This window comes from Myodes glareolus, chromosome 12, assembly GCF_982192425.1.
Source record: "Myodes glareolus chromosome 12, mMyoGla1.1, whole genome shotgun sequence".
Taxonomy (NCBI): domain Eukaryota; kingdom Metazoa; phylum Chordata; class Mammalia; order Rodentia; family Cricetidae; genus Myodes; species Myodes glareolus.
Window position 1 is genome coordinate 5,578,048 of NC_142037.1, and position 26,008 is coordinate 5,604,055.

The 26,008-nt window shown below is 47.1% G+C and overlaps 3 protein-coding genes across 9 annotated transcripts in view; 1 reads left to right on the forward strand and 2 right to left on the reverse strand.

The window, feature by feature from the left end:
* Positions 1-11,564, reverse strand: Myoz1 (myozenin 1). 3 transcript variants are annotated; one of them, XM_048426501.3, is made up of 6 exons: positions 11,443-11,564; positions 5,922-6,012; positions 4,250-4,428; positions 1,840-2,086; positions 1,321-1,486; positions 1-491 (listed from the first exon to the last, which is right to left on the reverse strand). In XM_048426501.3, exons 2-6 carry the CDS (start codon positions 5,992-5,994, stop codon positions 260-262), a joined length of 897 nt encoding a protein of 298 aa, XP_048282458.1. In that variant the 5' UTR covers positions 5,995-6,012; positions 11,443-11,564; the 3' UTR covers positions 1-259. The 3 variants fall into 3 exon arrangements, with proteins under 3 accessions (XP_048282458.1, XP_087768063.1, XP_087768064.1); XM_087911937.1 differs by lacking the exon at positions 11,443-11,564 and adding an exon at positions 8,914-9,327; XM_087911938.1 differs by lacking the exon at positions 11,443-11,564 and adding an exon at positions 7,448-7,563.
* Positions 9,476-24,525, reverse strand: Synpo2l (synaptopodin 2 like). 3 transcript variants are annotated; one of them, XM_048426496.3, is made up of 4 exons: positions 24,393-24,525; positions 17,244-17,395; positions 16,338-16,852; positions 9,476-12,976 (listed from the first exon to the last, which is right to left on the reverse strand). In XM_048426496.3, the coding sequence occupies exons 2-4, from the start codon at positions 17,291-17,293 to the stop codon at positions 10,815-10,817; spliced, it is 2,727 nt and encodes a 908-aa protein (XP_048282453.1). In that variant the 5' UTR covers positions 17,294-17,395; positions 24,393-24,525; the 3' UTR covers positions 9,476-10,814. The 3 variants fall into 3 exon arrangements, with proteins under 3 accessions (XP_048282453.1, XP_048282452.1, XP_048282454.1); XM_048426495.3 differs by lacking the exon at positions 24,393-24,525 and adding an exon at positions 18,237-18,463; XM_048426497.3 differs by lacking the exons at positions 16,338-16,852; positions 17,244-17,395; positions 24,393-24,525 and adding an exon at positions 14,866-15,061.
* The window catches only part of Sec24c (SEC24 homolog C, COPII component), a 22,686-nt gene continuing 21,081 nt past the window's right edge, over positions 24,404-26,008 (forward strand). For 2 of the 3 annotated variants that reach the window (XM_085698341.1, XM_048426493.2), the window contains exon 1: positions 24,404-24,540. The gene's annotated coding sequence lies outside the window, so the exon portion shown is untranslated. Of the gene's footprint in view, positions 24,541-24,619; positions 24,884-26,008 lie in introns of those variants that run through there. The other variant, XM_085698342.2, reaches the window with a different exon arrangement.

The following is a 26,008-nucleotide window of genomic DNA, read 5'->3' on the forward strand; positions in this document are numbered from 1 at the left end:
TTCATTTCCTTGAAGTTTATTGACTGTTACCAGTGGCAGAGAAAATTCCATAAAAGAGCAGATTCCATATGGAACAACATGATGGAACTCTGAGTTGGCGAGGAGGGATGCTTTGGAGTGGAAAGGCAATGACTCCCACCCTTCACCCTCTATTGCCACAAGGACACTGGAGTAACAACAGTTGGGAAATCCTGTCCAGCATTCCCTCTCAAACTGGAACCAAAGAGGAGAAATAATATGAATTAGAGGAGGAAACACTTCACAGCTCCTCTGTCTCTCCATCCAAAGGGATACCAATATCCACGCTGTAGTCTACAGGTTCCCCAGAGCTCAACCAGGGAATAGGTGTTCGATTGAAAGAAGGCCTGTTGGAGAGGTTCTGGTTGTAGAGGACCAGGGGTTCATTCAGCAGAGGCCCCAGGTCAAACTTGGGCATCTGGAAGGTCATGCGTTTGGAGGCCTTCTCATATCCACCATAGGGCATTGCTGTCCTGAGAGGGGGACATGTTACATAATTAAGAATCAGAATAAAAGAAACAGTACTTTTTCTGTGAGCTATTACTCTGTTTTAAGGGACAAGAGTCTACAAACTGTAGCTAGAGATTGCTTCTCTGCTCCTGGTTCTTCTCAACACCCCATATCCCTGGTTTGCTTATCCCTCCAAAGTTAGTGACAAATGGAGTCTAGTGGACTCTGCATGCTCTCACGGACAGTTGTGACACACACCATCATTTTAGAAAAAGTGGCCCCAAATACTGAAAACTCAATAGTATGAGACCATCTTAGATTATAATATTCTGCCCCCTTCAGCACTACGTTCAATGCAAAGGGATAGTGGGAGAACTGACTGGGAGGAATTAACAACCAAATGCAAAGGCACTTTTGTAGACCTCCCTCAGCCTGCTCTCACACAGATCTTCTATCCATGGTCTACAATGCCCAATTCTAAAACAGTTACTTGGAAAGGGCATAGAGAAATAGAAGTACCCTGTAGGAAGAGTAATGAGATCGTCACCTTGAATTGTGTGGGAGCCAGAAGAAGCCTCCAACCACAAAATGTGGTAACCCCATTTTACCTTCAGAGAAACCAAAGCTCAAAAAAGCAGTGTCAAAACTGCTGACCAGTAAACTAGCACAGATCTTGCTTCCCAACAAATTTTTCCTCTACCACATTGCTACAAGAGGCAAAAGAGCAGAGATCTTCCATGAAGGTCCCATATCCCCTTAGTCTTCTGAAACATTTAGCTATAATCCCATACCAAGTAAAACACAGTAAATACCACACAGTGGAATATGTCTGATTTCTTCCTAATACCCTACCTGTTGAATGACTTATATTTGGGGAGTTCAGCTTTGGCCCCATATGCCAGTAGGTCAATGCCAAGTTCCACTTTTTGTTGAGGGTCAACCCCCATGGCCCGATCCCATGGGGAAATATAAGTCTTGAACACAGTGATATGTTTTCCTTCTCCACCTGCCTGGTCACCTGGAAGCCATGAGAGAGAATGTAAATCAAATAATAGCAGCTATTATTAGTAGTTAATGAAGGCTAACCCCATATCCCGCCACTAGGGAAGTTGCTGAGTCTAGAAGTCAGAGGTATAACATCCTGGGAATTGTATGTGGTTTATAACATAATGGTAGTCTTGGGTGAGATCTGTGACTGAATCTGAGAAGGCAGGGAAAAAAAAAAACCTGTGGATGAAACAGACACATTGATATATCCTGGATACTTTCTGGGTCCAGGATGCCTCATTCTCCCTCTTCCCAGATCCCAAGTAGGCCCCATTCCTAGAGACATCTCTGCTCTAGGGATCAGATATTTGTGAGAATGCTTGCCTGTTCCTGGCTCTCCAGTCCCTACTATGCCAGGAGCTCCTCCTCTGCCAGCCTGGACCCCAGGACCACCTGCACCCCCAGCTCCAAAGCCAGAGCCCTGATGATGGTGGTGGTCAGAGCCATATTGTCCAGCAGAGCCACTGCCCCCAGCCTGGCCTCCTCCACTGCTGCCCTTGCCGTAGGAGAACCCCTGGCCCGCTGTCTCCAGCTGTCCTCCCACTGTCGGAAGGAACTTCTGGAAGTGATCCTGGAAGGAAAACACAAAGCAGGAGGAAGGTTAGCAATGGGTATGCAGAATGCACAAAGACAGAGGTACATATACACACATACAAGTAGGGGTGACTGGAGTCAATGACCAGCACGAAGATCTCAAATTGAGAGAAATTCTCTCCAATAACTGCATAGAAGATCATCAGCCTGAGGGAATTACTTTCCTCTAGAGGTTTCGTTCCCTAATTATACCCCAAGGGAAGGCAGCTAGTCTTCCACTCCCCTTTCCTTTCTTTACAAGCAAAGCAAACAAAGACAGCTCCTCAACAAGAAACTAGGAGGATAAGTTTCTAGGGAGAAGCCAATTTTAATTTGAAAAAAAAGCAAAAAGATTTCAGTCCCTTCCCCTCTCAGTGTGCCCAGCAGTGAGCACTCTCTTTCCCTACTCCTCCCTCCCTCCCCCTCTCAGTGTGCCCAGCAGTGAGCACTCTCTTTCCCTACTCCTCCCTCCCTATCCCTCTCCATTGCCTGTGGGACCAGAGCTTTTTCACAGTGAAACTGTAGCAGGTGAAGCAGGGGAGGGTGGCCAAAAGGGCAACACTAGTTTTGGTTCCAAAGCCTAAAAATAACCCCATAAACTCCTTGAGAAACCTACCTTACCAAGTAGTCCCATGCTCCACCCAGCTGTAACCAGACCCCTCCAGAGGAGGGTCTGCTAAAGTTAGATATGACCCACTCAGCACTTTGACTTTAATTCTGCATAAGGGCTAATGACAGACACTCCTGCCTTGGCTACATCCATGCAGGCATCTATTTCCTGTCCCCTGCCACCCAGAGAAGGTGGAGGAGGAAGAAAGAAAATGGAGCCAATCCCTTCCTCCTCAGCTGTAACGTCCTGTGCCTGGCCTTTCTCCAATCCCTTCTTCTCTTTCTTTGGAGAAGCCTGACTAGAAGATGTGTGGTCTTAATGAAAGAGGGTTTAGTCCTCTCTTTGGCACCCTTAAAGAAGAGATTGGACTTTAAAAAAAAAAGGTTTATTCAGCATGAAGACGGCTATAAAAGCTCATTAAGCTCTTCTAAGATTGCCAAGTTTAACGAACTGCAGACTACCACTTACATCTCGTGTCTTTTTTCTTTTCTTTTTCTTTCTTTCTTGCTTTTTTTTTTCCGAGACAGGGTTTCTCGGTAACCTGGCTGTCCTGGAACTGGCTCTGTAGACCAGGTTGACCTTGAACTCACAGAGATCTGCCTGCCTCTGCCTCCCGAGTGCTGGGCAGACTACCACTTAAATTTCATGTTTGGGTATAGAACAATATTTTTAGTATAAATATGCCCTATTTGTTTAATGGAACATGTTTACATTAAGAAAGGATTTGTTGTGTGTTTAAATTTAAAATATAACACACTTTTAATCTCAGTACTCAGGAGACAGAGGCAGGCAGAGCTCTGGGAGTCTAAGGCCAGCCTGGTCTACATAGTTCCAGGCTGACCAGATTTACATAGTTAGCGTCTATCTAAAAAAAAAAATAATAACAATAATAAACCAGCTTATTTATTATTCAAATCTAAAGTTGTACATGTTACAGGTAACATATTTACAGAAACTTGTCTCATACTCATTAGTAATCCTCCTCCCTAAGTTTCCTCAGTGACCCAGTTCATTGTATAAGCCTGGAGGTCAAATTTAACTAGGTACTCTCTTTGGATTTTTGTTGGCTTGCTGTTTGCTTTGGGGGACACTGGAAATGAAACCTAGGATCTCGTGCATTCTAAGCACCTGCTTTGCCACTCAGCCCCGAGATTCTATAGTTTTTAATTCTTGTTTTATTTTTATATCCCCAATATTACAAAGAACATACTTTACTAAAAAATATTTATTGTATCTTAACTTCAAAATACAGGACCAGGTGTCCTATGCTTTATTTGGCAATGTTATTTTAACACTTCCCCTGCTGGGAAGGAATTTTCCTCCTCTGGGTGCAGTACTCTCAGCCTGCACTGGCTCTAGGATGGGCATTAAGCTTCAAAAATGGACTGCAACCCACACTAGAGCTGTTGGGAATGTAATCTATGTAGGGGCTTATTGAGCTTATCATTCTCACCAAGAGGAGGTTGGTGGTATTTGGGGAGCCTGGGGCCTGCTGAGAGGCTGTCGGGAAAGGCACGGGGCTGTGAGAGAGTGACTCATGTCCATACTCACCATAGAGCTGTCGGAGAAAACATCGGGGTGGTTCTCATAAATAAATTTCTCCACCCGCATCTGCCGCAGCTTGAACATCTTGGAGCCTCGGTTGGTAAGTAACGACAACTCCTCCAACATCACATCCCTTGGGACACTGATCTTCTTACCCAGGTTCAGGCCCGAGCTTTCCCGTCCACCTTGTCCAGAAGGTGGAGAAGAGGTGATAGAAAAAGGGAATTAGCAGGGCGGTGGTGGCGCATGCCTTTAATCCCAGCACTTGAGAGGCAGAGGGAGGCAGATCTCTGTGAGTTCAAGGATAGCCTGGAACAAGAGCTAGTCCCAGGACAGGCTCCAAAGCCACAGAGAAACCCTGTCTTGAAAGAAACCAATATATAAATAGATAGAAAAAGAAAGAGGGAATTAAGGCTATCTGGACTCAGTAGAACCCCACCCCACAACTAAGTGTATAATCAAAGAGATCATTTAGGGACAAGATGCTGTTATCTGACCAAGGTCTATCTAGCTTACAAGAAGTTTTCGTTTGTCTTATTTGTGTATATTTTAATTTTTTAAAGATTTATGTATGCTTTATGTGTATGAGTATTTTTTTTTTCTGCATGTGTATTATGTGTGCCACATGTGACCTGGTGCCCACAGAGGTCAGAAGAAGGCTCAGATCCCCTGGAACTGGAGTTACTGATGGTTGGAAGCTACAATACGGGTACTGGGAACTGAACTTGGGTCCTCTTCTTCAGTTCCATATGGGATGTGTGTGTGTGTGTGTGTGTGTGTGTGTGTGTGTGTGTGTGTGTGTGTGAGACAGACAGAGAGAGAGAGAGAGAGATTGAGACAGGGTTTCACTATGTAACCTTGACAGGCCTGAAATTCACTATTAGACCAGGCTTGCCTTGAACTCACAAATCAGCCTGCCTCTGCCTCCTGAGTACTAGGATTAAAGGCGTGCACCACCATACACAGCACACGAGAACTTTTGATTTCCTGGTTTGGAGTTAGGGAGACTAGAAGGGAACAAGGGTTCGGAATACTAGAGTAGAGAGGTAAAGAGGGCCAAAGGGGGCATGGCTGGGAATGGAAGAGAACAAGTATAAGGGGTTCTCATGGGCAGCTCTGCCAGTGGAGAAATTATAGCATGGGGAGGGGAAGCTGAGAGGCCAACACCATGTGCAGCTGCCCATCTCTAAATACAGATCCTTCTGTTCTTTTCTTTCCTTCCTTTTCGATTCAGTGAACTCTGGTTCCAGAGGTATCAGATCTTCACATTTGGTAACTCATGTACATCCCTGGGGAGTATGCCTGTGCAGTTTCCTATTTTAAATGCTTACACAAGTTCTCTAGCACTTAGAAAAAAACGAAGAAGTTAACCATTTGGTGAGGCCTAGCTTTTGTCCTCACATATACCTCACTGAGCATGGGTCCTGTGGTCCTGGGCCTGCCTGAGCAGTGTAACAGGGTATTGTTTCAGAGTAACCAGTGGAAAAGAGTTCTTCCTGCCTCTTTCTCCTTGCCCTTCTTACTTATCTCATCACTTCTATCTCCCACGCCCCCCCATGGCTGGAATTCCTCTTATATTTTCACTCGGACTTATAACCAGTCTTATGTAATTTCTGGGACTCCTGAATCAGGGGTATGCTTAAAAGTCCTGCATTAGGGAGCTACAAGCATGCCCTACCTCCAGTGAGTTCCATGATCAGCTTGCTGGATTTCCTCCTCTTGTTCGGGGCCGGGGTTCCTGAGAGCGGCATGGTGGAGATGGATTTGACCTGGAAGGAATGGGAAGCAGGCTTGAAGGAAAGACAGAATGGGAAGGTGAGTGTGGAGAGCATGCTCACTACAGCCAAGCAGTGCTTCTCTCTTTCTGCCTTTCTCTTTCTTTCTTTCTTTCTTTCTTTCTTTCTTTCTTTCTTCCTTCCTTCCTTCCTTCCTTCCTTCCTTCCTCCCTTTCCTTCTTTTTTCTTCCTTCCTTTCCTTATTTTCTTCTTTCGTTCCCTTGCTTCCTTCTTTTTTTCCTTTCTTTCTTTCTTTCGATAGGATTTCTCTGTGTAGCCCAGGCTGTCCTGTGTCTTGGAACTTGCTCTGTAGACTAGGCTGGCCTCAAACTCAGATATCCTCCTACCTCTGCCTCCCAAAATGGCATGTGCCACCACTTCCTGGCTTAGTACTCCTTAACTTGGGGTTATGGGCAAAATTTCTTCCGACTGTGTGTGTGTTTCTCCAGCGCTGAGGATTGAACTCAAGGCTTCATGCATACCGCACAGGTTCTCTATCACTGGGCTATGCTGTCCACACTCAGGTTTTCACAGAAATATGTGTTCCCCCAAAAAGTAAAACTCCACTGCCTTGGGGCTTGTTTTCATTGGAATCAAAGCAGGAGGTAGAACTGTGCCCCTTTCCCTCCCTCTTATCAGCCTCTTGTGGCCATTTTCCATAGATCCTGTGTGGGGAAGCAGGAGCACAGCTGGGGCTGAGGGCAGTGTATAAAACAACAACCCTGGCAGAGCAATGCACCCAAGTTTCTTGGGCCTGGCATAAATTTAAGGTCCTTATTTGTATTTAGATATCAGCCTACAGCTATGGCTCCTGACTCTGGTCTCCTCCTCAGGCTTCCCTCAAAGTCCAAGGGGATAAAGAAATGTTCTGCTGGCGTTGAGGAGATTCAGCCAAAACATTCTCCATAGGAAGGAGAGGTTGTTGTTCTTCCAAGAGGCCAACTGGAACATGGCCTGAGAGGTCATGGGTGTGTTCCTTGCTCCTCAGGCACTCCTATCCCAAGCTGCAGACTGGAGAGTGAACTGAGGGCACTTGAGCACCGACAAAGTGTCGGTTCAGCAATAACATACATAGCAGTAGAGAATTGTGGGGGACAAGCTAGGAAAAGATAGGAACTTCATTCTCTTCTTAACAGTCACGCAGTGTTCTGTGGAGTTCTGTTTCATATGTACAACTACACTCTGCCAACCTAGAGGGGTCTCAGGCCACCCCTTCCCATCTCTCAGGTACCTCCCCACCCATCTAAATTCCTCCCAACTCCTTAGGTCCCTTTCTTTCCAACTCTGTGGCTCCAACTGGACAGCTGGGAGCTGAGCAGAGATGAGGAGCTAGGCCACTCCTCTGGGACAGAGACCCACAATTGCAGACAAGGAGGTCCGAAGAGTGGGCTCCAGCCCCTTCATGCCATACGTAGAGCTACAGACTTACCAGTCACTCAGTTGGTGGTCAGCTTGCCCTGGGGTCCAGCAGCTTGGGAGGCCTTGAGCTGCTGTGAGCAACTGGGGAACCTGAGCTGGGCAAGCGTAGGGGCAGCACCGGCAGTGGGGGAGGGAGGGTGGTTATTAATAGAGACGATGAGCACAGGCAGCTCAAATGGCACAGGGGGTACGGAGACCCTGGAACCAAGTTCCTGCCCTCCTTGCCCGATGTTCAGGAAAGGGGAAGGCCTACAAGAATCTCCCACCAGGTTGTCTGAGCCTGGGATCAGTCTGCTGAGGATTGCGCCTCCTTTGCACCTTGAGCCTTAAATCCAAAGATGCATTTCAGGAGGCAATTTAAGGCAGAGGCAGAGAGGAGGACAGTAAGTGGTGGGTAAGATAAAGTAGGTAAAGGAAACAAAATAAAACCAGAAAATGTGATTTGTGGGCCATTCGGGGCCATCGCAGGCCAGGGCCGGAGGGACCCATGGGTGTATTTGGGGTGTGAGGGATTAAAGTTCTAAGTTTGAAGACAGGATGGAAATTTTCACAGTGGAATTGCTTTTAGACTTCTTGAATAGGTGGTTTTTTTCTCTGAGGGTTAGATTTGGCAGGATGAGGAACCAATTTGGTCAAACCCAGTGCAGATGATGTGGTGAAGACCTGTCAGCCTCACTCTTTTCCTTTCTGCCCTCTTAGCACAGGGCTTCTCAACCTGTGGGTCGCAACCCTTCCGTAGGACCCACACATCAGATCTTCTACATACCAGATATTTACATTAGGATTCATAGCAGCAGCAAAACTATAGTTATGAAGTAGCGAGGAAAACAGCTTTATGGTTGAGCGTCACCGCAGAATGAGGAATAGTCTTAACGGGTGGCAGTGTCGGGAAGGTTGAGAACCACTGCCCCGGTAGCTGCAGGAATACCCTGGACACTGCCTCATCTTCTGTGCATGTTCTGAAGCCAGTTGCTTTTGTACCTCTTGCCTTAATAGCTACCCTAAGGAAATGACCCTTTTTTGGGGTGTGGGGGGGTTAACTTAGTAAACATATAATGGTGGTGCATGACTTTAACCCCAGTACTCAGTACTTTCTAAGTTTAAAGACAGCCAGGGCTACACAGGAAAATCTTGTCCCTCACCCTCCCAAAAGTTCACTTTTAACATGTGTTTTATCATGCTTCATTCACACTCAGCCCTCCCCAACCCCGTGACCATCCCTTGTTCCCACGCCTCTGAAACTTTCACCCCCCATCCTTCCTGACCACACCCTTCTGCCATCCTATTCTTGTTATGCTGATAGTCCTCCCCACGCGCCACAGCAGGTGGCCACTGCCCAGATCCTTCATCCTTGGTCCATTTCCTCCCAACCCAAGGAAACAGAAGAAAAAACATAAATAGTGAAGGTAACTTTGTAATTACTACTACATTCTTGTCAAAACAAAACTCAAAGCCAGATCGCCTATGACCAAATACCTGAAACAAAATATATGAAGACATGGTGTCTCTCAACCCTTTGGAATTCTCAGCTGCTGAACTTGGGAGCATCTGGTTATTGACACAAACATGCCCCCTTCTGGTAAACTAAGTAATGACACTTTCCTTCTCACATTCCAGTCAGTCCCTAGATTCTCTGCGGCAGTTTCACGCAACATTCTCTTGCCTGTTCCATACCACCCACACCTGCCATTGCGTTCCCTTTACGTCATTCCCAGAGAACGTTTAACATAGCTACGTCCTCCAGGATCCAGGAAATGCGATGGCAAAGGGCTCCAAGAGTCTTTCCAGTTGCTTTCAGTTATGCAAACTGAACTACACCTTGAAAGAATGAGCTTCGGAAGAAGACGGAGAGGCTCGAGGCAGAGAGTATGGGGACGGGAAACCAAGGCAATTGGGGAAGGCATCTGGATCAAAGCAAGACAGTTGGCGGGAAGGCAAGATGGGAAGGCAGGAGGAGAGACAGGATCGGCACAATGGGCTAGAGAAGACCACAAAGCCATCAGAATTGGGCATAAAACCAGAAGAGATGACAGCAACAGAAGGTGTGGGCATATGTTTTATTCTTGTGCACAAACCAAAGAATTGTGGCGCCCATTATTGGAAAGGAAAAGATCAATTTCGATGTCAAATGGCAGGCATGGCTGGTGGTGGTCTTCATGGAAGGAGAGTCCTTACCCTTCTAGGACCAGAAATTAGGACCTGAAGCTGAACAGGAACAAAAGCTGGGCTTCTGCGGGTAGGGTAGGCCAAAACAGGAGGTTTGGGCCCAGTGTCTCCCTGCCTTTCCCAGATAGTCAGGATAAGCTGCAGCCATGGAAGGTCAGATTCACAGGAGGCAGCACAGCCACCAGCTCTAACATTCGGCACACACCTCACACCGTTGCTCTGGCAAATGCTTGCGTTCTCCTGAGCTCAGTCTGTCCCCCTATGCTCCCTTACACATAGCTGGTCTCCCTCTTGGTCACGTCACTCATTTCAACCCTGCTCCTGGCTTTTGCCTCACTCTCCCCATGCACTCTCTCTCGTTCACCTCCTTTCTGTCTTCAGTGGTTCGGAAGAAAAGCTCTACTTCCTGGATACTAACTTGCTCAGCACAGGACCCTGGTTGCTAACTTCCTGAACTCCAAAGAAATAGAATTCTTAGTTTTATTCCAGGTCTACCTTGTATAACTCAGACCCATGAAACTTGTCAGACTCGTTAACATCACAGTGCTGTGTCCCTGCTACAGACAGCCCTCTCGCAGGAGGAGTTTTTCTGCAGTTGAGCTCTTGTCCCCTACAAGACTCCCTGTGGAGCTTTATCTGGCCCTTCTAGTAGAAGGAAAAGAACTCCCCTCCTATCTTTGCCTCAAGAGAAGCTCACATATATGGTTAATTCACGCCTTTCCAGAGCAGACCTTAGCCACACACATTTGCAAAAGCATGAGCACACACAAGTGTGCACGCACACACACACACAGAAACACACACATACACACATGCGCGGAGTAAGGAGTGTGGAGGGGCTTAGGACACAGTTCAGTCCCCTAGTTGCTTGCCTCGTGGTGAGCTTTTTGCCTGAGATCTCAATGGTCATTTTACAGTGCTCTTTTTGCCTAACACTAAAGTGCTGCCCACAGAGAGAAACACAAATGAGGAGGGAGGGAGAGAGACCTGCTGAGACCTCTGGGTGGAGAAGCCAGAGATCGAGGCAGGGAAATATAGAGAAGATACCAAATCAAAGATAATAGGTTAAAAAGCAGCAGCACAGAGTTGAGAAACTGAAGGGGAACACTATCTCTGGCAAGAGGCGATGAAGGGAGAAAAAGCCGGTAGGACAAAGCAGAAGAAATTTCTGGGACTCTTTCCATTACTTGGTCCTGGGACCTCTTCCCTGCTCACTGATGCCCTGCTCCAGGCCTCCACACATGAGCCTGCAACCCTGTTCTGGTGACTGAGAACCGGGGCCTAGCTACTTGGAAACCACAGGAGCTGGGGGTGGCAGCAAAGCTCCTGGGAGACTCTTGAGGATGGTCTGGGTTAGTGACAGGGGGTGAGGCCAGCTCTGCCCTCCAAATTGGTTCATCCAATGTGGTAGCCGCTCTGGGGGCAAGAACAGTGGGAACCAAGGGTTCTGCAGTGGGTTGGGGTGCCGGAGTGGAAAATCTGCGGATCTCCTGGACTCGGGCAGTTTTGGGAGGCCCTGAAATGGGGCCAGGAGTTGAAGGAACCCCGTCAAAACAGAACATTGCAGTTTTAAGTTGGTATGGCTGATGCCGCATGAAATCCAGGGCCTTGATACCCTGCTTGGGGGTCGCCCGAGGGCCCTGGGATTGCGCCTTATTGGGGGGAGTTCGGGCAGCTTGGGGGAAAAAAGGTGAGAGTAGCGGGTTATAAGCAATAGGGGGTGGGGCACGGATGTTAGGTGAGTATTTCCACGATGGGGGCAGTGAAGGTGTGGGAGAAGGACTTCTAGGGCTAAGGCCAGGATTAAGGCTACCGCCAGGTGTAGTCTCCACCACGTACCTGTCGGCACGGCTCTGCCGCTTGGCAAACAGCTCCCCACCCCTCCCCTGCAGCCTTGGGAGCTCCGGGATTCCAGCCATAGGGGTCGACCCATTTACTAGCCCATCAAGGAGCCCTTGAGATGCGGGTTTAGGAGCCACAGGGGGTGGAGTCTTAGGAGTTGTAGGAGGTGGAGTTTTGGGAGCCATTGGAGGCGGAGTTTTCGGTGGCACTTGAGACAAGGTCTTGTAACTCTTGCCCCCTAGTGGCTGCATGAAGTTACAGGCTTCAGCTCCAAGGCTTAAAGCGTCCTCCTCCGGACCAGATTCCACACCACCGGCCCGAGGTTTTTCATCCAGGTTCTGCACCAGCGATAGCAGCTCGGGGTTGGGCGAGTTCTTCGGCTCTTCCTTTCCAGGTCGGAACATCTGCTTCCGGGTGCCCCGGCGCCGGGCCTCCTGCAGGATGCCAGTGCGGGCAGCTGGCACAGAGATGCGCTGCTCCCGAGAGCTGGCAGACCCGGGGGCCGCGGGGCCAGGCGCCTCAGGGCGCACAGAGCTTCTCAGAGGCGCCGACAAGAAGATGGAAGCGGTGGAAGTCATGGCAGCTGCGCTAGCAGGAGCGGGAGGCTCTGGGGCGCCTCCCGGTGTAACGGGCCGGCTCGGGGCTGGGATGTACAGGGAGCTAGTAGCGGTTACTCCGCAGGAGCGTGGGGTGCTGGGAGCCCCGGAGACGGGCGTGTGGCCAGGCACTCCCGTGATGAAGCTGGGCAGAGGGGTGGGCCCCTGCAGAGGGGCTGTGAAGGGGGACGGGGCGGGGCTGGTGGCTCCCAGGCCTTCATTCACCCTCTTAGGGGCTAAAGGTCTGAAAATCACTGAGGTGGTACCTGACCTTTGTCCTTGTAAACCTGGGGTAAAAGGCCTCGCTGACCTGTTAAAGATATTTGGCGCTGGGCTGGGGGCTCCACCATCCGGGAAGAAGGGGCTAGGGCTGACTGCAGGGGCCGGCAAAGGGCTGAGTGGGAGCATAGCTGCCTCTGGGGGAGCACTCTGAGCTCGAGGTGGTGACTGCAGACCCTGCCCATTTAGCATGGCTGCTGGGCCCACCTGAGCCAAATCCTGGGTGCAGGAAGCTGCGCGTTGGCGCTGCTGTTCAAAGAGCTGGACACCTCGCCCAGAGACCTCGCTCAACTGCCCTCCCAGCCCGGAGCTCTGACTCTCTATTGTTCCTGAGCCAGCCCTGGCCAGCTCCATGTCCAGATAAGGGCTGTCCCAATCGGATTGATTAGTAAGGCTGCGGGCGTCCGAGAAGGCCTCTTCGTCCAGCTCCGACTCACTCGTTGGGGGGAGGCCGTCCTCCTCCTCTGTTCCTGTCCCAGCTGCAGCCCCGAAACTCACTAGGGTGTACTTCTTGGCTCTCTGCCGCCGTTTTTTAAACATAAGCACCCCCTTGGAGTGAGGGTTGGGGGCTGCTGTTAACAGGGATGCAATGGTCCGGCATTTGGTCTTGGCCTCCTTCACGCTCTTCTCCTGGAGGCTCTCTGCCCGCTGCAGTTCTGAAGAGATCAAGAGGGAGAGTAATCAGCTCTATTCTAATTCTGCTCCTCAAAGCTCGGACCGCCTGTTTTTTCCGCTGAAAGGAACCACAATGTCTCTTGCCTGTGGCGAAGTCCTCTGACTTGGAGACAGACTGGAGGGGGAAAGGTGAAACCAAGGACACACACTGCCCACACCATAGCCCTTCTGCCCCCTCTATGGCACTCGTGTTTTCCAGGAAATGAGCCTTATCCACTCCGCGCATTCTTCACCTGCCTCCCATTCCTGACTGGCAGCGGAGTGGGGGAAGTGTTATTCTAAGGCAGGCAGGACCCAGAGAGAAAAGTTAAGAAGGGACACATCTCCCACCATACTATGTAAGTGGATTCCTCACACCTACTACTCCTATAACCAGGACACATAGATTCTTTTTGTCACAGGGCCTCTCTACATGTCCCTTGCTGTCCTGGAACTCGCTGTGTAGACCAAGTTGGCCTCGAACTCACAGAGATCCAGCTATTGCTGCCTTCCAAGTACTGGGATTAAAGGTATGCACCTCTGTGCCCAGACCAACACACAGATTCTTAATGAGTCCCTTCATTCACAATTCACAAGTTGTTCACATCATAAACACTCCTAGAAATAGCTCCCCTCTATCGCGTTAACATCAGTCTCCTGAAAACCAGCTACGGGACATATTTTCTCCATTGAACTTTTCATATTCACAATTGTCCCACAATTGATGAGCATACTCATCAGTTCATATATACGTATACCCTCATACAAACACAGAGTTGCAAACACATCTGTCAAATACATGTTCCAGGTAGGTCTTCACAAAGTTTTTTCCATAGAGGCTCTGGTATAGTGTAGATAGGATTTTAGAACTGACCTTGGCCCTCCTAACTGCTAGAATGCTCCTTTCCATCCAAGTTGCAGGTAAAACCAAAGTGCTGTTCTCCAAGGCAACCCCCTACATCTTTAGGGGATTTCAAGAAATATATTCTTCTTTCTCACAAGTTGGTGTGGGCTCTGGGTAGACAGCTTTGGAGGCCAGAACTGTTTCCTTTCCCATTTGCCCAGCCTTTCAAGTAGAGATTTCAAAAGAGGAGCCTACCGGTAGGTGGGCATGAGAAGATCTGTGTGCTGAGGAACCAGGGCAGGACTTCACATGCCATGTGGCGCCTGAGTAGGTGGGGCCAGGAAGTAGGAAGGGCTGCCCCGCTTTAAGACCCCGCCCTAGACATGGATACTTTCTGGTCTGATCCCCAGTTCCTCCTGGAAAATTCTTGACATTCCATCTACTTTTCCTCTCAAGATACCAAGCTGCTTTATAATTAGGGTCCTCATTCCGTCCCCACGTGTATAACACCGAATAGTATTCTCCATGAGAGAATAGACACAGGAGTCAGACTTTAGTTTTGGGAGAATTACTTCATCTCAGTCGTTTACCTTCCTGCAAATAAGGACATTATTGACTAGCTCTTCATAAGATAACTCTGAACACAGTGAGATAAATAGGCAGCATTTGACACGCTGCCAAGGCCCACTGTGAACGGCCATTATGTTTTCCTGATATAAGTTGCCCCTGTACAAGAACACGTTCGTGATCCCACATATCTTCTCCCAGATTTGCACATACATGTCTCCATGTATCACGGGGCACTCCTGCTTCTCTCTCTTCTCCTACAGTGGACACAGCTCATGTCATAACCCCCTGCTATGCAGTCTTAGCATCAACCCATTCTGAGAAAGGGGTGGTGACATTTTCCTGAAAGAATGAGGGAAAGGACAGCAAAAGAAGAGAGGATAGAGAGTGTGGCCTTTCCCAACAACCAGCCTTCCTACGCTGCCGAGACACTGCCCCCCACTCGAGCCCCCAGACTCCCTTGATGGGATAGAGTAGTACCTGCATAGAATGGGTCTTGGAGCTCAGGAGCTGGGGCTTTGTCACAGCTGGCTTGGCTGAGGGGCTCTTGGATGATGGGCTCAAAGGCCTCCATGCTGAGAAAGGCAGTGCTGGCTGGAGCAGGACCAGCTTGAGTCACCCCAAGGCCTTTTAAAGCCCCTTTGTCTTGTCTCCAGAGCTGGCAGTTGAATGAACTCACTGAGCTGTTTTTAGAACCTGTCCCCCTCCCTTCTTTCCCTGTCCCACAACTTCTGCTGTGACAGACATGGGCACCTGCCTCCCCTGCCCCTCACCCCACCCCTCTGTACTGTGAGGTCTGCTTGGCTAAAAATAAGCCTGAGCCACGAAATAGAATCTTGCCCAGCATGATGGGAAGGGAGGGGTGCTAAAATGAGAATTAGGGATAAGTATGGGATCTTGAACATGCATTTGGAATTTCTTTGTAGGCTATGGGAACACTCTTAGGATGTCAAACTATAAGCTCCCACATGTTTGGCCTCTATGCAAATCCAAAGACAGAATTCCTTGAAGTGAGAATCAGAATGGTGAAGAGAGAACAGATAACCAGAGAGAGCGAGTTCTGAGAAAGAACAGATAACCAGAGAGAATGAGTCCTGAGAAAGAGAGAACAGATAACCAGAGAGAGCGAGTCCTCAGAAAAGAGAAAATCCTGAGAAAGAGAGAACAGATAACCAGAGAGAGCGAATCTTGAGATTTCAGAAATGGCAAAAAGGAAGTCTGTGGAAACAGAATGGGAGGCATAGGACAGTGAGAAATTTCACTATATTCCATTCTGTAGCTCACATCAAAATAACAAGAACCTAGCCGGATGGTGGTGGCGCATGCCTTTAATCCCAGCACTCGGGAGGCAGAGGCAAGTGGATCTCTGTGAGTTCGAGGCCAGCCTGGTCTACAAGGAGCTAGTTCCAGGACAGGCTTCAAAATTACAAAGAAACCCTGTCTCGAGAAACAAAACAAAACAAACAAACAAACAAAAACAAAAATTTCTTCCCAACTTCCTAGAGGTCTCATGATTACTCCCAACACCCTGTTCCCAGAAATCCCAAATGAACTCACAAGTGTCAAAAGTATCATTCTTACTGTGACTACAATTAACACTGTGAAAAGCCCCTACAGCCTTGGCCTGCTTCTAGGTACTCCCTGCCTGGAACTGTCCTTTCTCTTCCCTTCATCCTGCCATCTAGCAAAACCACCGCCACCACCATCATAAACGTCAGGCCCTCACCATTTCACCTCTGTTGTCTGTTCTTAGTTTGAGCTACTAAGCCATGTAAAAATAATAGTTATAAGATAACTGGGGACCCTGAGTAAAATAATTCTCTTCTTCATTACTTTCTCAACTTGTCCCAAAGACTGCTTCTAGGGAACATGAGGTAGGTAGGATGTGTGGATGTGAAGGCACAGACTTAGGACTCAGATCCTGATTGAAAACAAAAAAGTCAGGCACTCACTAGCTTGCTTGGCCTTTTGGGTGTAGGTGGTAGTAAGATCTTCTCCCACTGGGTGAGGGACAGGACCCACCATAGGGATGAGATGAGGACCAGGCCGGAGTGGACCATGGGGTAACAGAAGCGCTTCCGCAGGTGGTGGCTGAAGGGCTGTTCCTTCCTCCCAAGATGGGGAGCTCACACGGCTGTCACCCTGGCTGGGAGAGCCAGTTTTAGCAGGTACTGGTTCTGCAGGACTGTCAGACAGGTACACCTCATCAGGTGTGGCTCCTGGAGGGAAGGGCCTTGTGGGACCTCGGCGGCGGGTTCGGCGGGGTTTCTCCTGTGTGGCAGGGCCATCAACATCACTGTCTGTCTCTCCATAGTAAGCTTCACTGTCAGGAGGTGAACGAAGGCTCCCAGGCTGAAAAGCCTGGGGAGCAGGAGCACTTGGGGGCTCAGGACTCAGCGGAGATAGGGGTGACAGCACCTGAAGCTCCCCTGGAGATGGAGATCTCACAGACCCTTCATCTGCTACCCTGGATGGAAAAGATGAGTTTGAAAGAGGGTCTAATGGTTACAGGACTCTGGAGGGGATCTGGAGGGATGAAGGGGCAAGGCAGGGGAGAAAGGATACTGGTATATGGCTGGAATAGGTGGGCTAGGAGAGAGGGATCTGACGACTTTGAGGAAGATGTGATAAGGAACGGGCAAGGACTGAAGTCCACCGAACATTCAAATACCTGCTCAACACCCCATCCCTCAGTTGCAGATACATTCTATTGGGATGTATATACAAGCATTCTTCGGCAGAAAAAAATAACCAGAAATAGGTACGTGTTAGTTACCAAAGTCAGGTCAGTGAGACATAGAGCTAAGACAGGCAAGATGAGACCTAGGCTAGAGAAAAAAGAAGAGAGGACTTCATACCTCCTCACAGTGAGGACGAGTTGATGTCCTGAGGCATCGATGAGGGTCATGGCACTGGCATGGGAGAAGTTTGTGCAAGAAACTCCATTGATCGCCAAGAGCTGGTCCCTCTCTCGAAGTCCTGCTCTTCCAGCCTGGCTCCGTCTTCGGATCTAAGATGTTGGAGGAGAGATTGTGGATCATGGGGAGCTCCAATGAGAATGGAATGAAAGGACAAAAAGGGCTTTCTTGTTGTTGTTGTCTTGTAGGGCAAATAGGGTAAAGAGATGTCTCAGGTGCCTAAAGGTATTCTGGGAGATTGTGACACAGGGCTATCATTTATTGAGTTCTCCCTGAGGGTTAGGCACTGCAGTGTATGAAGTATTGCACCTAATTCTTAGTTTATACCGTTGGTACTATCATCACCCATGTTCTACAGCCCAGAAAGCTAAGCCTTTAGGGTAAAACTGTAAGGCTGATACTTAATCAGCAAGTCTAGCACCTAATCTTGCCTAGTAAGAAAATGGATATGATTTAAGGAAAGCGGAGCACTGAAGGCATTGGTAGGGTAGGGCAGGGCAGGGCAGGGCAGGGCAGGGTTGGGTTGGGCTGGGAGAGACTGCTTTAGCTTGTCACACATCAAATTAGTCAGAGAGAAATGAGAACCTTCCCTACATTCCTGAAGTTTGGAGTAGAGAAGCTCACACACATAGGGGAGCAAATACTGGATGAGCAGACTCAGTCTCTTGTCCCACAGTGCTGAAGCAGGGCCTTCCTTTTGCTCTGCTCCCTGAAACCAGAATTGGCTTTGCTTATAGTCCTCCAGGAGCTTGTGGGCACAGTCTGCTCCCCTATAGCCTTGAGCATGCTTACCTGCCCACCTGCCCACTACCTCTTCTTCACAACCTCCCACTATGCCCATCCACACTGGCCCAGAAGGCCACTACATGACTCTTCCCAAGTTCCCTTAGGTTCCCGTTTTTATGAAACATCACTTTAGGGGCTTTCCCTTACCTTGGATACCTGTAAAGGTTTCTTCTGTTCAGCCCCACCCTGAAGCCGGAAGCCCCAGGGTGCTCCCCCTGCTAGCGTGACCTGTACCTCCTCCTCAGCACCCATTGATCTCTGGAGTTTGGACAGTGTCCCTCAGAGACAAGTTGAGGTGCTGGTACCCCCGTCCGGCCTGCCTATCCGGCTGTCCTGCTTCTGCCGACCCAGGCCTCACCTCCCCCCCCACACACACACACCACACGCCATAGGCAGGCAACTTGGGCCTTGGATCAGTACAGTCCAGTACACATGTCCTGTCAGTCACAGGTTCTTAAAATAGTTGCCGGCTGTACTCTTCTCCCTCCCCCAGCTATTTTACTCCTAAAACTAATTATAGTACAAACTCCTGCCCTCCATGTCCTCCCTTCTCCTGCACAGACCTTTTAGCCAGGGCTCAGTCTCAGATCTATGGGACTTTTGACTAAGTACAATCTTTCAGGGACCATACCTTCTCCAAAGCCCACAGCAAAGTGAGAACAGTAGAGGTGATTCAATCCCAGAGCTGGCAAAAAGTGATAGGGTCTGGTCCCTAAACTCCTTAGGGAAGAATGCTGCTTTGATTTTACTATTGAACCTGAACACGTTTGTTTCACAAAAGGATGACTTTTGTGAAAGAGTAAGAGTTTAATCCCAGTCACTGAGAGACAGAGTCAGATGACTCTCTGAGTTCCAGACCGGCCTGGTCTATAGAGCAAGTTCCAAGACAACCAGGGCTACACAGAGAAATCTTGTCTTGCAAAACAAACTAACAAAAAGAGTAAGTTTATACATCTAGTGGTCAGAAATGAGGAAGTGACAGACCCAAGCCTCAAACCTTCCTCCAGAGGGGACAGTTAAGGAATATGTATAAGTTAAAGACATCTGTTAGGTGGCTCAGCATTTCAAGCTTGACACCCGACCTGAGTTCTATGCCTGGAACCCACATGGCATGGTGGAAAGAAGAAACTGACTCCAAAAGTTGGCCTCTGCCCATCACACATACCTTGGAGCACTTGAAAAACAGCAGCAGGACAATCTGAGGTTGGGAAAAGATGAGTGGTGGTGAAGCAATCAATGGGTTCTCTGCACAAAGACAAGTTTTACATTTCCCCCTGTGACAGTAGGGATTGAATCAGGGTTGTGTGCACAGTGTGAGAAAGCTGGAGTTCTGAGCTATATCCCAGGCTTTATAGTCTCTGTCAGATTCATGTATGTTTGGCTCTCTGATATCAAACAATCACTCATCCCACATTTGCAAAGCCCAAGTGAAGAGTCAGCTATTTCAATAGAGCAGCCTTCAAGCCCTGGAAGGGGAAGTAACTCACACGACTGTTGTTATTATGACCCAAATATTGTTTTCGACAGCAAGGCTAGTGGGAGACTAATAAGACACTGCTTGGCTGTGTAATTTTATTTTTATTTTTTTAAATATCTATTTATTTACTCATTATGGATACAATATTCTGTGTGTATGTGTGCAGGCCAGAAGAGGGCACCAGACCTCATTACAGATGGTTGTGAGCTACTATGTGGTTGCAGGGAATTGAACTCAGGACCTTTGGAAGAGCAGGTAATGCTCTTAACCACTGAGCCATTTCTCCAGCTCCCAGGCTGTGGAATTTTAAAAACGAGTGATTTTAGTGCCATTGAGATGGCTTAGTAAAAATGCTTCCTGTGCAAGCCTGACAGCCTGAGCTGGATCCTTGGAAGCAGAGTGGAAGGAAAACACTGTCCTCTGACCTCCATATCTGAGCAGTGGCAGAAGTGTGTCAACACTCTTGCAGACATGTCACACAAAATAATATAGTTTTAAATTGTGACATTTAAAGTCAACTAAATTCAAGGAACTAAAAATAAGTGATCCAAGGTGGCTGATGCAGGTGGGCGTCACTAGTAACTGTAACTATGGAAATCCGTCTGTCCACTACAGGACACTAGGTGGACAAATTTTGTTTTGCTACATCTTTCTACTTCTTCCTAAAAGCCTTTTCTGGCCGTCTTCCAGCTTCTCCCCGATAGGATTAATCTTTCCTTCCTTGGGTGACATAGGTATCTTGTGCACACTTCCATTTTTTAGCCGATCATGTAGATTATTTATATGCCTCCTAGATCATTAAAAAGTTGAAGGCAAGAATGTGTGCTGATGTAGTCCACAATTTGACTTTTTGCTTTGTTTTTCTTTTCAGGCACAGTCTCATGTAACCCAAACTGGACTCTGAACTCTTGATCTTCCTGCCTCCACCTCCCAAATCACAAGTTGCATGTTACTATATTCTGTATCTCAGGCTGTTCTCAGTAAATGTTTGTTGAACTAAATTATTATCACTATGCAAAAGGGAGAGAGGTTATGGAAACATGGTCAGAGATGTGTGTGTAGACAAGCAACTGTTGATATTATTAAAATCTCTACTTGTTTCTAGGTTTCCATTGCACAAATGTGTCCCACATTATGAAACCTCTTTCCGTTACAAAACATAACATTATCATGCTGTAACTGATTAACAATGGGTAAGGTTTGTGGAATAGCTCTTCTGCTGGTGTGATAAAAGCTATTTATCTTGGTTATGATATACTTATAAAAAATCAGAATTTAGCCAGGCAGTGGTGGTGCTTTAATTCCAGCACTCGAGAGGGAGAGGCAGGCGGATCTTTGTGAGTTCGAGGCCTGGTCTACAAGAGCAAGTTCCAGGACAAGCTCCAAAGCTACAGAGAAACCCTGTCTCAACACACCCCCCCCAAATCAGAATTTAGAGTTAGAAGAACAATATCTGAGTTCTTGTTACTCTATTGTTTATCACTATAAATCTATAACTTGACCATCAGTTTAGAAAAAGCATCTAGACATCCCTCATTGACCATTCAAATATTTATTTTTATTATTTTTAAATTCTGTGTCTGTGTGTGGGTATGTGCATGTGAGTTCACAAGAAGAAGGCATTAGTTGGCCTGGAGCTGAAGTTACAGGTTGAAGCTTCCCAGTGTAGGTCCTAGGAACCAAATTCGGCTTTTTTTGCAAAAACAGCAAGCATTTTTAACTGCTGAACCATCTCTCCAGTCCCATTTATATATTTGTTTGTTTATTTATTTACTTATTTACTGTTTTATTTATTACCAATCTTTTACTTTTATTGTACATATCAACATTTTACAGAAATAAGAGTTAATCTGAAATTACACATCTTCTGATTCCTTCCATTGTATTATCTTTAATTTATGTTATGTGTGTGTTTGTTTAATAAATACATCTGAAGTCCCCACTACTTAGGAGACTGAGGCAAAACAATTACCTGGGCACAGAAGGTCAAGACCCAACTGACTGGACAACATAATAAGAACACACCTTAATAAAAGTTAAGTACTACCTGTAGGCCAACCACTGTGCTATACCAGAGGCTTTAACTAATACTCAGTGCACAGCAGAATCACCCAGAAAACTTTGGCAGCTATGGGTTCCCTAAAATAAGACACACGCACGCACGCACGCATGCACACCCTCAGCTGTAGGGGCTTCATTGGTCTACTACCAGGTAGTGAATGAACACACCCTGGGCAAGTGCCCGACACTGAGCTCCACCCACACCTATACTCTCTCTTCTTTACTCATTTACTGTTTTGAGACAAGGTCTCACTATACAGCTTAGGCTAGCCTTGAACTTGTTATAAATGGTGTGTGAAGCTCTGATCCTCCTGCCTCCATCTCTAGAGTGCTGGGATGACATGCATGTGCCACTATGTCCAGTCAGCACTAATGTTTCTTGTTTTGTTTCATCAGTAACATTTTTAAGAGTACTACAGACCATGCTAAATGCCAAGTTGAGATACAGAAAATTTAAAAATGCAATTTATAGCCTTGATCTACTTAGCTCTGAGTAGGAAGTGTGTAACTTCAAGTCAGATAGATTACATCTACTTTCTTATGGTGAAATGAAAGATAAACAGGATAAATCATATAAATGCTAAAATCTCCCAGCTGCCCAGACTCCCGAAATAATCACACAAAAATTATATTATTTAAATCGCTGCTTGGCCAATTACTTAATTGTATTGTTAACTAGCTCTTATATCTTTGGCTATATTTTACATTTTACCACAAGGCTCGTGTTGGCACGGTTCCAGCTAAGGTGAAGGCTCAGCCTTGGGCAGGTACTCAACAAATGTTAGTTACATTTGGCAAATTATTAAACTAGACAAATGTTAGTCAGCAAGAGAATCATCTAGGAGGGAGACATCTGCCAAGCTTAGTGTCAGGGACTTAAGGGACTATTGTTTGCTGAGCCCCATCTCCAAAACTGAACTATATCTAGGTGGATCAGAAGTTTACATTTCTAACCAGGTTTGGTGGCATATGCATTAATATCAGCACTCTGGGGGTATGGGCAGGAGGATCTCTGTGAGTTCGAGGCCAGCTAGGACCACAGAGTGAGTTCTAGGCCAGAAGGGCTTTGCAGTGAGATCCCCTACTAAAAATAAATAAATAAACGAATGAATAAACAAATAAATCCTGGTAGTGGTGGCACACACCTCCAGCACTGGGGAGGCAGACATAGGCAGATCTAGGAGTTCAAGCCAGCTGGTCTACAGAACAAGTTTTAAGACAGCCAGGGCTACACAGAGAAACCCTGTCTCAAAACAAACAAACAAACAAACAAAACAAAAACTTAAAAACAGGAAAGAGAGAAAGAACAAAGAAACAATGAAATAAAGAAAGAGGAAAATGAATACATTTCTAACAAGGCTCAGCTGATACTGATACCATCAATACCAGGATCCACTGGTTACTTTAAAAATGAACAGAAACAGGGCTGGCGATGGCACCAGCTGCTCTTGCAGATGACTTGGGTTTGATTCCCAGCATCCACATGACTTTTTCAACATTTCTGTAACTCCAGTTCCAGGGGATCCAGTGCCCTCTTCTGTGCTCTGTAAGATGCACAAATACACATTCAGGCAAAATACCCATACATTAAAAAAAATAAAGACAACAAACTGGGCAGAAACAATTGCCTGGTTAGTTACCCACATGCAAACTGAAGTACTCATTTTTTCTAAGTATGCACAACTGTATAACTACCACTACATATGAGAGCAAAACACTTTGCTTACTCTATTCATGAGACCTATGACCTGAGTTGTCCCAAAGAAGTGCTTAAAGCTGTATGAATAAATAGTACTGAAAGAATTACAATGCATGCACTGGGGAGATGAGAGTATAAAGACTGTGAATTCAAGGTGACCCTGAATTACATATCCAGTTTCAGGACAATCTAGCTATATATTGAGATCCTGTCTCAAAAAACTGACTAGGAGGAGAAAGAAAAAAGAACAATTATTATTTACAATTATTCTCTTTTTTTGTTGTTGTTGGTTTTTTCGAGACAGGGTTTTTCTATAGCTTTGAAGCCTCTCCTGGTACTCACTCTTGTAGACCAGGTTGACCTCGAACACACAAAGATCCGCCTGTCTCTGCCTTCGAGTGCTGGGATTAAAGGCGTGCACCACCACCGCCCGGCTACAATTATTCTTTAAAAGGTCTTATGATTACTGAAAGAACTGTAGGTTTTTAAACAGAGAGCAGAGAGAACTTTTGATTCTGATAGAGTTTTGCCTCTGTAAAAAAAAAAAAAAAGACACGGCACGAAATGGCACTAATCTTTATTGAACACTATATTAGACAGTCTTATGAAATGTCTCTAAATTCATCTCAACTCACTGTTAGGCATTCTTTTCATTATAGTAAAGAAATAAATTGGGGCAGAAATTGTCCAAATAGTGAGTTAATGGGCTCAAACTCGAACACTTAAGCACACAATCTCATAGCAAGGGCTAGTACCCTGCCACCACCACGCGTGGCTCAAAGGTCAGTGGGGTGAGATCTACCTGAGGGATGCAAATCAATGGGGGTGAAAGGGTAACAGGAAGTGGTTACGAGACTAGAGGTCCTTAATATGCCACGGCATAACAAAGGGAGCAGTAATAAAATAGTCTGACCTAGTTTTCTCAACACCCTCTCAGCTGGTAAAGCCATAAAAAGCCTGGACTATCTGGAAGAAAAAAACCCATAAATTTCAGCGATGCCTCTCAATGGCCATAACGGGAAAGAACAAAAGCGCATGCGCAGCATCCGGGCTCCCGGAAGCGTACCTAGGGTCGACGTGGCAGAAGGAGTGGCTCCCGGTCCTACAGCATGGGGCGGAACTTCCGGAGACGGCAAGACAGCCCCCTCGGAACCGGAAGTCGAGCCTGGGAGCCTTGACGTTAGGAACGAAGTCGAACCTGGATCTGGAGCCGGGTGAGGAGTGGCATCGCGAGGTTGCGCGGTGGGGAGGAATGCTGAGAAGAGGCCAGGGTATTTCTGGCCTGATTGTGGTCCGGTTTTAGAGGAAAGGGAGGAGCCTGGGGGCGGGGCCTGGGAAGAGACCCTCACCTCCCGCATCCGTGAACGGCGATCGCTCCCAGACCCCTCCCTTCATCTCCTGGCCCTGGTTCCGGCTCTCGTTTCGCCTTCCTAGCATGTTGAAGGGCATTAGAAGCTTGGTCTTTACTGCTTAACGAACCGGCCCTCATCGTGGCCCTACAGGCTGGTTTGGCTTCCTGATCTCAATCTCTGGAGCTGCCAAAACTCCGCATCTCGGGTACTTTCAGAGTTCTAGGAAGCTTGCCCCGCCCCTTTGGGTTGTCACCCTCGAAGGTCTACCTAGAATGGAGTCAAGATTGGAGTTTGACTCCAAGCTTTTTCCGTCCTTCTCTCTTCTGACTTGAGGAAGTTAAAGGGGAGAGGGACGTCTCCCAAGCTTAGTGTTGATGGCATGTGCAAGGTTTAGGGTTTGGAAGGACAGTTCCTTAAATGGCTTTGAGGTTACAGAGTTTTCAGTCCAGCAGTAGTTCATCTTTTGGGCTTTGCTAGCAAAGAGAGAGAGGCCCATTATTCTACGGCAACACTTGAGAGGTCTCACTCTTCCTGGGCCCCTTCTGCCTGTAGAATAATTAGTTTGATAAGGATGTTTAAAACTGCTGCCGCCTTGTTGGGATGACTCTTGAAAGGACCTTCAACTCATCCTTCTGTTGCTGCTCAAGATTGTAATAGTTTTGATAGCGACTTATCAAACAAACATCAGACCAGAAACCGAATTGCAGACATGCTTTTGAATTTAGAATACCCATAGCTCTCTGCTTGAGGGATGAAATGAATGATCTTTGTAATGAAATACTGCTTGCCAAGTATTCAGGTGTTTTTTGTTTGTTTTGTTTTGTTTTTTTTTTCCAAGACAGGGTTTCTTTGTGTACCCCTGACTGTCCTGGAACTTTCTCTGTAGACCAGGCTGGCCTTGAACTCACAGAGATCTGCCTGCCTCCTGAATGCTGGGATTAAAGTCGTGCACCACCACCGGCTACATTTTTTTTAATCTTAATGCTTCGTTTGCAAGGTTAATACACTACTTACATGGAAAGGCTGGGGTCAGAGTAACATTTGGATTCTTACAGGTCAGACAAAGAATGCCATTTCTCCCAAACAATAACTCTACAGTTTGTCTTTTGTAGAGGAAGGATTTTACTTAATCAATTTTTCTTGCCTTAGTGCTTAAAAAACCCCCAGCATATTTGAAGTTACTCAAATGTTTATGGGGTGAATGGAAAGGTAGATGATAGATAGAATGAATGGAAAGTGGAAACATTGTTTATTCACTTGTAACATCATGGTAGTTATCAGCCAGAGGACTCTGTGAGAAGACACTGAAAATATACCACTGGCGAATGTC

Excerpts from the sequence above, each read along its gene's own strand:
- Synpo2l (XM_048426495.3), bottom strand. The coding sequence starts at position 18,341 with ATGGGTGCTGAGGAGGAGGTACAGGTCACGCTAGCAGGGGGAGCACCC. Across the intron at positions 17,396-18,236 it reads AACCTTTACAGGTATCCAAG|ATCCGAAGACGGAGCCAGGC; the intron begins GTAAGGGAAAGC and ends CCAACATCTTAG. Across the intron at positions 12,977-16,337 it reads CCAAAAGGCCAAGCAAGCTA|AACTGCAGCGGGCAGAGAGC; the intron begins GTGAGTGCCTGA and ends TGATCTCTTCAG.
- Myoz1 (XM_087911937.1), bottom strand. The coding sequence starts at position 8,985 with ATGCTCCCAAGTTCAGCAGCTGAGAATTCCAAAGGGTTGAGAGACACC. Across the intron at positions 6,013-8,913 it reads CTTCATATATTTTGTTTCAG|GTCAAATCCATCTCCACCAT; the intron begins GTATTTGGTCAT and ends CATTCCTTCCAG. Across the intron at positions 4,429-5,921 it reads GATCATGGAACTCACTGGAG|GTGGACGGGAAAGCTCGGGC; the intron begins GTAGGGCATGCT and ends CTTCTGGACAAG.